The 12,160-nt window shown below is 46.0% G+C and overlaps 1 protein-coding gene across 1 annotated transcript in view; it reads right to left on the bottom strand.

Moving 5' to 3' along the window:
- Positions 1 to 6,073: 6,073 nt before the first annotated feature.
- Positions 6,074 to 12,160, bottom strand: part of LOC119456998 (uncharacterized) — a 46,661-nt gene continuing 40,574 nt past the window's right edge. The window contains exon 6 of the mRNA XM_037718819.2: positions 6,074 to 8,293. Coding sequence (XP_037574747.1) covers positions 8,140 to 8,293 — 154 coding nt within the window. The 3' untranslated portion in view covers positions 6,074 to 8,139. The remainder of the gene's footprint in view (positions 8,294 to 12,160) is intronic.

Here is a 12,160-nt window from a genome sequence, read left to right as displayed (position 1 = left end):
GCTACCGCTGCTGCCATTTTTGGGCACACTTTCAAAAATATTTGTGTATGTATTGTACCCGTAGAGCAGCCCTGGGAGTAGTCAGCTCCACTCGCGGCCTTGGCGAAGATATGCGCACTGCAGCTGGAGTTTTGAATGGAAAGACGTATACACATGGTCGTCGGCGTTTTCAATCGCCCGTTTGGGTTCTACAAGTCTGCAGAGCTTTGAGGAAATGCACCACGCACAACGAAGAAGGTCGCTTTATTAACATGCGTTTCAATCACGGTGAAAGATATACTCTTTAGACGCGTGTGGACAGCGTGATTTGCAGGAAGGCCCGATAATGTCCCATATTTCGGAAAGGCGCCACGAGATGACTCTCCGATCATAGCTCTATCGCGTGAGAGGTGGTAATGCTTTCCTATGAGAAATGTCCGCTGTTCTGGCGTTATTTTCTCGCCATTCTTTTGGAGCGCAGCTCTTAGGCGCCCGTTCCTGCGTTGAGCGTCGGTGTCGGTGTCCCTCGGCGTAACCGAGTGAACTAGAACATCGAAGGATGAAATAGTGAACGCGGAATGCAGCGGCGGATGAAAGACGGCGATAGCGAAGAGAGCGTGAGGCGGAAACGGAGGAGGGGGGTATTGCGAAAGCGTGAGAAGAAAACCGTCGTGCCGCTCAAGACGTATTCTGCCGCGACGATCTCTACGAGCTGGCGCCTGAGTAGCGCGCGTCGTCTGTCCATCGATGACGCCATCGATAAGGTGTGCCATGAGTAAACGATAAGAGTGGGCACTTGCGCCGTTTCGCGGCCGAGCTATAAATTCGCCGATTCCGGCAGGTGGCTCTACGTGTTTCCCGATGAGGCGGCCATGGCTACGGCTGCGGTCATGGCTAGCAGCTTGACAGGCGGCACGACCCAGCACGTGCGAAGCGCAGTCAGACCCAACCTCCTTGGTCAGACGGAAGGAGGTGGTCAGGGCCCGGTAGCCCCGTGCCGGGCTCGCGGCGTCGTTATTCTGTAAAATGCGCTCCAGAATCGTCGTTGGGTTCTTCTGCCCGCGTCTGAGACTACCGATTCGCCAGTTTCATGGTAAGGCCACAGGAAGTTTTTGTGCACGTTGTTAAAGGCTTATTCTCTTCGTATTTCTTTGTGTCACTGTTAGCCGCATGAACGAGTGATGGAGGGGGGTCATGGCGGCCTTGAAAGCCATAAAAAGCTGCTGCCCATTTGTAACATTGAATTTCAGTTTGAATTCTTCATCATGCGCAGCAAAGAGGGATGATGCCAGCGATAACAGCGACGCGGCAGCGTTCGAGATGCGAGGCACGTTCGAAACAATGACGAAGTTCGAAAAGAAAGGAAAATGAAATGGTTCGTTAAGAAATGCGGCCTATGAACTTATGCCGTTTGGTGCAGAGGGCTTTATTCAAGAAGATTGCGCGCAGTGGCTTCTGAAAAAAGTATGGTGCGCCAGTTTTGCAAAAGAAATATGGCTATTTCTAAAGCCATGCAGGTGGAATATTTTTACTATGGCAATAATGCGCGCTTTCTCAACCTCTGTACCATGCTATGTGCGCGTGAGAATTGTTAGCTGTTTTACATTGAGCTGAAGATGTGTGTTTTCATGTTTTAATTGTGTATGGAGTCCTTACCGTAGAAAGTTTCTTGTATCTTAGCAATTAGCATTTATAACAGTGCTTCCTTGACAGCCGTTCTTTTTGCTGATATACATTAATACCAGAGACAGTCGCTGTGTTAGATCAGACAAATATGCATTACACGAAGGGAATGTAGCGTCTACATTCAAAATGTTTGAAAGCTCCGGCATTGCTTACGTTCTGCCTCTGCCATTCTGCATATTGCAAGAATCTCCACTATTCATTCCTCAAAATACACTCTATACAGCCAAAGTACGTCATGCATATTCAAGGGCAAAATTCAAAGTATCAAAAGACGATTGCAAGGTTTCGAAGACAGCAGGTATAGACCCCCAGCACAGCCGAAGTGCTCAATTGGCTGAGGTACCAATATCTTGCAGCTGTTTAATGCGGGACTCACTGGATTGCACATAAGAGCCGATGATGTTGGTGCTTGCCCAATTGCTTATGCAGCCATTTTATTTAGGCATGCAACCATTTACATAATTGTCCTACCTTAATTCACCCTCCTTCGTAGAAGCACAAGAAACAGCGTCGTATTTATTCCTTGTAAAGCAATCCCATTTTGCGTAAATTAATTGCTGGCTTGTTTGTGTAGTTTTTGTTTTAATTATCTGTATACTTGCAACACGTCTTCTGTGTGTTGTTATGCTTGTGTAAAGTTTATTACCACCACGCCATTCATTTTCGAGTATTCTCCATTACTTGCATTTTGCATTTTCTTCCCGTTTTCAATTTTCAATAATAAATGTTTTATTCTCTCTCTTCCCGTTTTCATGTGTCTGTCACTTTTCTCACACTCTTGCTGCAATAAATTCTTCTCTGCTATTTTCGTGGTCTTGGCTGTCCAGCAAGCTGATTGATATTGAAGGTACATAACACATTTATTTACGATACTGCTTTTGGTGTGAATTATTAACTAACATAAAGCGAAACAACACCTTTGTGCGCTCGTCGTCGCAACATATAGACAGCGGCGCAAGCGCCTGCATGAAATCACTCGATGATGCATGCAACGTTACTGGTCACAAAAAGAAGAAGAAAAAAAAAAACGAAAATGAAATGGTGGCGACCGAGAAACGGCGGCGTGCGGCGGCCATCTTGGAGACTGGTGCTTTTCGCCGATTCCGTTAGGCGCGCTGAGAGCCAAAGTCGGCCGCAGGGGCATACGGAAGTGTCCCCTCTGTACGTCTACTATAATATTTATGGGCATGCGGCGAGCGCGTCCACCGATACCATATATGGAAACAAATCGCTACATGAGTGGAGGTCTGTCTGCGGCGGCTGCTGTGAATCGCGCCGATGCGTCACGCATGCGCTGCCTCTCGCGATCTCCCGATTAGCGAAGCAGTCGCGCCATACTTCGCTGCGTTTGTAACATGCCGCAAGAGACAGATTGTCCGCACCATCCAATATATCGCGAAAGGAAAACACGCATAGAGCTGTGCTCAAATTTCGCATTAGGGAGTGTCGTAATCGTCGGTGAATTTTCACAGTTAAGCTGTCAGCCTCTGGTTGGTCGTTTCTTTTTCTGCGCAACAAATAAAATGATGTGACTATATTCTTTCGCCAAATCGTCGTCAGCGCTTGATTTCCTGCGAAACCAGCGAAGGAAGTCCAATTCAGGAGCTACAAAGATGCATACTTTTCGTGCGCTATTTAAACGTATTCCGCGAATAATCATGAGCACCGTCCCATCTTGCCACTCCCGAAGCTGTCACAGCATGCTAGCAGCACGCGCAAAAAGACAACGACGTCCCGGCCACTGACGAGGCAGAAACATTCGTGCCGGTCCTGGAGGGGGGATGGGTATTTTGTAAGTGTCCACCTAGTGGACATGTCCATTTCGTCTGCTGCTGAAGTTCTGATTGACTTGGCTGGGCTACGCGTCAGAAGGAGACAGGCACTCCAGCCAATCAGCACTTCACCAGCAGATGAAATGCACACAACCACTAGGTGGACACTGACAAAATACCCCCCCCCCCCCCCCCCCCCCCGGCTCGCGATAAGCGAGCGTACTGTTTGCGCGTTGCCATGGCGACGAGACCACTTCCTTTAGTCCTACTGTTCGCTTGTATGTTGCGCCAACTTTTTCACCGGGTGACTGTGCGATCACCGGCCTGATTAAGGGCAGCCCGAAGGGACTAGACGCACTGGCGACGGCATTCGTCGCGACGTGTCCACGCCTAAAGAGTGTATATATACGTATATCTATTGCACCGTGATTTTTTATCCTATGCTGATGTTGCCTCTGTTTCGCAAGCCACCATCGTCACACCACAGATCAGCTGAGCTGTTAACTGAGTTGGGGGTTCATCTTGCGAACGAATATCCCGAACAGACGGCAACACGAAAAGGGAGTCAAAAGGCACATCATTGGGCGCATCACACTCTTTACATAACAAAATTGAACCTAGGCAAAGGAGGTCGAGTAGGCGAGTAGGGGAGGGGACGACTATATTAGAATGTGACACCACGTGATTTCTTTCAACGACTGAATTAATCGCTGAAGAATAAGTGTATTGTTTGTAATAGTTGGAATAGTTACTACACGATAAAAATGCTCACTGGAATCCCCAGAAATGTCTCAAAAGCCAGTACCACTACCAGATGCCATTTTACAGTCCTGCGTTAGTGCAGCGTGCAGTACTTACCGACGAGGAGTCTGTAGGTGTAACCTAGCGGCGGCGCCTGACACCCAGAAAAGCCTGTACTTGAAGACAGCTTCTGCCGCGCGGTTCATGTAACAGTCGCGACCCACATCGCTGCATTCACAAACGACAGTCATTAAAGTTCTGCGTCGGTGCAATCTGTAAATATACTCTTGATTGACAGAAGTATTCTGCAAGGATGTGAACTATTGTGGTCGACCATGCTCCTGACTGACTATGCATTTTTGTCGCAGATACTCCCTAAATGAGCACCTGTCGCAAGCGTGCGAAGTTAATGCGAAGTGATAGTGATAGTGAACGTTTGTGATGTTCAAACTGGATATGCCGGGTGTTGGCGAACGGCCGCGTGTGATGATTTGATTCGGCCAGCGCTGCTTTGTTCGTTCTACGGTACTAATGTAGTAAGGTAATACGGTAGTGGCAATGTGCATGTTAACCTAAATTGATATATTATTTTACAGTAGCAATAAAATAGCGACTTCGACGCTGTTCATCTCACTACACCCTACGCAGACTACGCATGTAGTCTTCAAGTTAGTGCTAAGTTTGCAGAATCGACCCTGACGGGCCATATACATGTAACCTGCTACCCACTATATGTTATCAACTGAGAAGTTCCAAGTAGCAGGAGTTTTGTGACCCGTTCGTGGAATTCTGGTGCTGAGGAACAGAACACGGGTTCGACTCCTGGCAGCAGCCGACGCACTCCGATGGCGGTGGTAGCGAGACCGAGTGGTGGAGCACTTAAGGAAACTCCCGATTGTCAAAACTAATACCACTATGACATGGGAGGCTAATTCAGTCAATTATTCATTGAATTAAGTTTTCCTTGAATAATAATTAAATCAATTAATCACGATCTTGTACACTTTAGCAGCGATAGAAGTGGTCCTCTGTTTACTACTGGGGCGCTCACAGCATGCACCGACCTGTCATGGATGAACTGTACGTGTACACTCCTACATCGCGGTCGGCGATCATAAACCGTTTGGTTTGGTATGATTTGCCTTCTATATATGATGGCGCACATCCACTGCGGGGTATTGGCCAAGATTTAGATGGTATTAGTCATAAACCGTGTCGGATCGACTTCAGCGTCGTCGTCATCGGCGCCTTCGGCCTCGTTCAGCGCTCGTGAGCTCTTCGACTTGTTCTTGGCGCGAATGGCGATGACCAGCACGGACGCGTAAAGCATCATCAGGGAAGCCTCGCCGATTGTTGTAGTCGCGTCCAACGTGAATGCCATGAACGGGAGCCCTTCTCCTGTTTCTTCTTCGTCCACTCTGTTGCAGGATATGTAGCATATCATCGTATTCTCGTTCTTGACAGTACACCTCTATGGGCCAGGGATATGGGCACGTGGCGTGGCGACCCTAACGAAACGGCAGCGGGCTTATAGAGGCTTCTGGTCGACATAGGTCTTCTTGTAGACCCAAGATACAAATTGTTTTGCAGCGGACGCTCTTACGCGAGAGGTTTCACTCAGCCATCTTTCATCGAAATTGGAAAAACTGTGTGGGTCCGGCCGTAACGGGATTTCAGGAAAGTTCACCTTCCCTTTATTCTAACTGCGGCGAAGAATATGTGAATGTCTGGAGTAATAATGCTACAGTGTAACGCCACATGTCACCATTCCGCTTCAAACACGGTGAGCGCGCGTTTGTTTTCCTGAAGGTGCGGAGCAAGTGGAGCAGCGTGCAGGCTGTATAAACCACTATAAACCACAAATGAAGTTACCAGTCAGTGTTCAGGATGTGATATAGGTATAACAAGGCTTAGTGTTTTATTCGAGGGACACTGCATTCGGCAGTCAATATAAGATTCAAATAATTATACAACGAAAAAGACGAGCAATATATCCACGTAACGCTGGCACGCTTTTCGCGCCACTGACGACTAGGATTCAGAGTCCATATTCACAAGACATCTCTTACGTAAGAGCGTTTCCTCATTAGCCAGCGCTTGGGAGCCCGCCACTCGAGATACCAATCGGCGTGATAAGGGGACAACCACCACGGTTACGGCCAGTCGTAGACGGCATCTGATTAAGAGAAGTTTCGTGAATATGAGCCCAGAATGGCAGCTGCGCAAATAAAACTGAAAAGAAAAGATTTCACACGCATGCTGTAATCGTGTGGCATCGTTCTTGTGCGCCAATAGCGCCGCTAATAGTGGAAAGTTGCATTGTCATTACGGCTCGCAGAACAGGAAGTGGTACCTACAGCGTGGTGGCAGCACTGTTAGCAAATAATGAACAGACAAGATGGTTCACAAATAATCAACATTAAGACAACATATGGTGTAAGACCATAACTTGGGCTGCCAAGTGACACTGATGAAACCGTAAAAAAAAAAAAAAAGAAAGTGCCTATTGGGCACGCACGCAATGTTAACAAGGACATAGCGAAACAAAAACGCTCATGAACTCCTACTCAAACGTAAACACATAAATCTACACCACGACAGTGCAAGATACAAAGTTACTGTACATTCGCGTGGTCACGTATTCTGAAGGTTACAGATTGGCGACCATTCTCTGTCCTCGGGACAATGATAAGATTCCTTGCAGTATGTTCGAGAAGCCAATTGCCCAGGAAATTAAGGAGATGTGCTCCGCCATCGGCTCGATAGTGATTACAATATGTCTCTTTTTGAAAGCTGCCCTTCAGAAGGGAAGCTGTTAGCGAAACACATATTTTAAAACACGATGGAGACAACGACTGAAGATGAAACCTAAACAACGAGTGCTTTGGTGTAACACTGACATCGCTGACACAGCTTTAACAAATCTTAAGGAGAATCACTGCACACGCTGCCATTCTGAGCAGAAAGGCATTACGTTAGAAATGACCATTTTGAGCAGGAAGGCATTACGTTATAAATGAAGAAAAAAAGGCAGTATTTTTTGCCCTCTGCAGGTTGAAATAATGCAGCCTTACCTGTCTTAGACATGTAGGTTAGCAGAAGAATGTGACATTACAGTTATAGTACACTAGTCTAACAACCACTACAGTGCAACTTTTACAAACAGAGTACTGTTACAAGTTTGTAACAATATTCTGTATGTTTATTTACCTGCAAAAATGTTCAATTCTGCTTGATAACAGAACTAATTTCTTCGTTCTTGTTATGTCGATGCGCGCCGTTTAGATGCAACGAAACTTATATCCACCAATCGCTTTTACGTGTCTGCGTTAATTCGTCCACAAGGGTAACATCTGGAAGAACTTTGGCCTTCCATGAAAAAAAAGTGATTCCCACAGATTTTTCCACAAGGAAAGACGTGCAACACTATGTCGTTGGTATATCTAGCGTATGGTAGCCAACGAGACAAATTTCCCGTTAACATCCCTTCCTTCTCCCTTTTTTTATCTCCTCCTCCTGCATCTGAAGTTGCACTGAGCTCTCTGATGTAATTTCTAGTGCCACGAAGTACCATACGAGAAAGAAAAAGCAGTTTCGGCTCACCGCTGTTGTACAAGAGATTACGTCCTCAGTTTGAACACCAAACGAAGTGATACGAGCATCTGGGTTAGGTGTTGTGCGACTGATGATAACTAAACAATACGAAATGACGAAAATGGCAACACAAACAAATGTCGTTCACTGAGGTCTTGTAACATGTCACTCTCGGAGAAGAAGTCATGTTCCGAGGATCTTCGATGGTGACATCAATGTGATCAGCGTCTTCGAAGCTTCACGTCGATGCAGAGGCTCGGCAGTACTGGAAGATAGGCTGACCTTTAGGCAGCCAATCAAAGTGAGGCACATTCTCTTGCGCCCCCTGATTTGGCACTTCGGCAGACTTGAACAGTGGGTCGCACTCTCAGCCGTCTAACTTGAAGTAGCGCCTCCAGAAGTTACAGTTCTCCTCCTGCGGTCCTTTCTTGATGGTGAGGACCTTGAGGTTGATGTCCACCATGTAGGGGCCCGCAGCCGAGTACCGGGGCCACGCGATCTTGCCCAGCGTTGGCATGCGCCTGGAAAATGAAGCGGGATAGAGAACGTTAGGATAAGTTAAGATGCTGAGCAAGATACCGAAGAAAAATTTAAAATATTGTAATACTATTTGATTTAAAAAGTAATATATAGGTAAACCATCAAGTACAAATGTGACAGGTATTCTAAGAAAATCACTTGGGCGACGATTTAACAATGAAAAGCAGCCGACTGAAACTCTTCATTCCGAGGATAACATACTCAGCACAACGCCAGCGGTGTATAGCTGACATGACAGGCAATCCACTGCAAATCAGTGTGGCGTTTCACATATACGTAGATTCTCCTATCCTCTTTTGTCCTAACGTGAACCGTTCGCGCAGCCACCATTTCGCTCAGTTCAGGCTGGCTTTGAAGAGAAGCTTTCTTAGCGAATCCTCCCAGACTTTCCTGACTGTGGCTGCTGCTGTCTTGTCGAATGGGTGCGTTGCCTCAGCTACACCGTAAAGTAATTTACACCCATACAAGTGAAAAAGGGAGTAAATTACGGTGTATCCTAGCACGTTTGCACGAGAATATGTGCGTGCGCGCCACCTTCCTTTAGGCCACGGACGCCGGAATTAAACGGGTAAAGTAATGGTCAACCTTGCCCCTGTCTTTCGCGTCGCACTTCGCCTTGGCATACATCTCCGTCCTCACCCTTCTTCTCTCGACAAACACCACTTTTGTCCTCTTGACATTACTGCGTCGATGTCTCACAGTGTGCAGTCACATGAACTGCTGTTTTCATTCTGGCTTGGATTATGAACGATGAAGCGCATAAGCCTTAGAATTGTATCACATTAACGCTGCAACCGGTGCAATGCAAAGACATAAACGTTGCGTGATACTACACGTTGCATAAATGACAATAAATACAATTGTACGCATCGCACTTAGTTTTATAGCATTTAAGTAACCGCTTCGCGAAAGCTTGGCGTCACAGAGATTCCAACATGGGCGTAGGTTATGCATAATGTTTATCATCGTTGTTGCGGATCTTTTGTACTTATACGCTAATACCGATTCCACTATAGTGCAATCGGTATTAGCGATTAGCATTCTCTTGGGAACATCTCTGCGCATAACGCTGTATGCTCTAAAATCATTCCAGCTTGACACATATGCGTTCTTCGTTAAGGGCGCCTTCCTTCTTGTGTGGGTTTCCTCATCCCTGTCATTAAGGTCAGTGCATAGTGTATAATACCTTGGCAGTGAGCTAAGGACAGTTCAACGCATTTGCAACCGCTCGTACAGTGGAACCTTTCACCATCGCCGCTTATTAACATTTCCTCATGTGGAATTTCCGCTGTTCCGGGTAGCACAGAAATTGAGCAACGCCAAGCCTCTTCGAATAATTTGCGTCGTCGTTACACAGCGGCAATGTTTAGATCTCGTGTCGACATGCCGGTGACGCCGCAATCGAGTAGCTTCCGCCAAGGTCACACTACGCCACCCGATCATTGCGCTCAGCTATAAGACAAAATGATCGAAGACGGAGCCACGCGTGTTTTGTTATTTTCTTTTTTTCTATTGCTTACGCATTCTTGCTGTGATTCTTTAGCCCTTATTCGTATTGAAGTGTGGTCGACGTCAAAAGCTTACGGACCGCAGCATCCGAGGAAAAGCAGTGCCCATATTCACAAAAAGCTGTTACGCTATAATTCTTAGTAAGGAGAAAATTGCAACCTATATTGATGCTGAACATATCATTAGCGAAAGCGGCTGGCCAATGACAAAGAAATAATTGCGAACGAAAACTTTAGTGAATTCGGCACCTCATTATTTCCTCATCCTGGGAACGCAGCCTGGTATTCGAGGACCCTATTCACAAAAAAACGTTTTTACGTTAGCGCTGTTCGTAAGAGCAGATGCTGCGGCCACCTCTGCTGTCATACATATTATTAGTAAAGGTGGCCGGCCAATGGCAAACAGCATTTAGGGACAAAAGCATTGGGAATTCTGGGCCACGATTTTGTAGCGTTGCCTTATGACTTATTCTATACTAGTCTTATCATCCACCGCTCACGGCCGGCTGATCCCGTTGATAACGCGAGCGGACCGTCGCTCTGACCACTGACAAAGCGCGATAAGCGCGAAAAGGCATTAATACCGGAAAGGCATCGCTACAAAATACCGGCCCTGTCCCCGATTTCCAACCTGCGCTAGGCTGTATACGTTTTCCAGATCAACGTTTTCCCAGATCGAACTTTTGACGCTATTTGTAAATGTGAAACTCGTTATGCTTTCATTATGCAGTCGCCGAACCAATTTGAATTGAATTTGTTGCTTAAAAAGGAAGAGCTAAGTCCAGTCAGTTTGCAGCCGATGTCTTTTATTTACGTCTTTCAAAAAATAAAAACGAAAGAATAGATGAATTGTAATAAAATCGAGGCATGAAGTTTAGAGCTTTGTAACTATACGAGACAACAGTACATGTCCCTATTCCTTAAACTACATGGGATAGTAAGTTGCTAGAGGACAAATTGGACCTTGTCTGTTTAGAAGTTACGTTGAATAGTAACCTATATGTTACGGGAGTTTAACAAAACTAATATTATTCATACAGAAGTGTGTTCGGCAGTCGTGTATCATATGCGAAACTTGTCCGCTTCAGATGCCTTAACACAATCGCTTTGCAAAATCTTAAACCTCTTTTTGCTGAAGAATATAAGGCATAATGATCACATTATTAACGTGTAGCAAATGTTTCATTCATTAGGCGTTGGATTCTAGTGTCCATTCAGAAGTTATATGGAGTAGCAGGAAGCAAGCCTTTTCGACTTCTTCAGATTCTCCAAATAATATTACTTAATTGGTAAACTTGATGTCCTATATTTAAACGTTTTGAATATTTGCTAATTTAGGGAAATGTATTTAATAACATAAATAAAGAAAAGAGAGTCTGCCGCCAAAAGTTACCATAATTTGACTTCTTTTCATCCGACAAGGTTTATTCAAATTGGTTCAGTCGTTGCAGTTTAAGAGAGAGAGAGAGAGAGAGAGAGAGTGCGAGTGAAGGATAAACGAAGGGCAGAGACACCATAACTGAGCCCCGCTGACTACCCTGCACCGGCGGAAAGGGTAGAGGACGCAAAATATTGAGAGAAAAAGAGAAAGTCAAGAGCTGATGTGCTCTGAAATCGCCGACGTAATGGAAATTCTCTGCGCAGATTCGCAAACAATCGACCAGTCCGGTTGCCTTCTGGAATTACAGCAGCGCTTTCGTGGTCTTCTGCGAATGTGATATGCGAGACCATGTTCTCAACATCTCGTACAACGAGAAAGCTGTCGCTAGCCGGTTTAGAGCGGCACGGGATGCAAGCCTTTCATTTTCGAAAGGCGGGAAGTAGCATAGAGGGCGTTCTACAATTCTTTAGCCACCAAAGGCATTGCATCGGCCCCGGATGAGAGCATTTGTGCGCTTCAGATGTGTCTGTATATAAGGAAAGAACTAGCTGAATTTCAGCTTCCCGGCTTTGCTTTGTATGGCTAATGACACGTTCGCCGGCACCTCCTAACGGCCTGCTAAAACGCTTCTCTGGGAAAGCATAAACCGCGTTTGTCATGGTCTAAAGTTGCGACACCTCTTACAATCCGCGGCTCTGGTCAGTAACACGGTGCTTCAGGCATAAAAAGAGTCGTTACACGTGTGCGGTGTCTGTCCAGATCCGTCGTTTTCAAGCTACCAGAATGAACTTATCCTAAAGTTCTTATAGACTCTTAGTGAGCCAAGGGACTTCCAGGCTCGGAGTCACGAAAAGCTGTTACACTTTAATTGTTCGCGTGAGGAAAGACAAGCTAATCCTGATGCGGGACATCCTGAAGAGCCGCTCAATAGCAAAGAAAACTTGAGAACAAAAAGCTTT

The sequence above is a fragment of the Dermacentor silvarum genome, chromosome 6 (assembly GCF_013339745.2).
Source record: "Dermacentor silvarum isolate Dsil-2018 chromosome 6, BIME_Dsil_1.4, whole genome shotgun sequence".
Taxonomy (NCBI): Eukaryota; Metazoa; Arthropoda; class Arachnida; order Ixodida; family Ixodidae; genus Dermacentor; species Dermacentor silvarum.
Note: the sequence above shows the minus strand (reverse complement) of the source record. Positions and strands in the feature narration are given on the sequence as shown.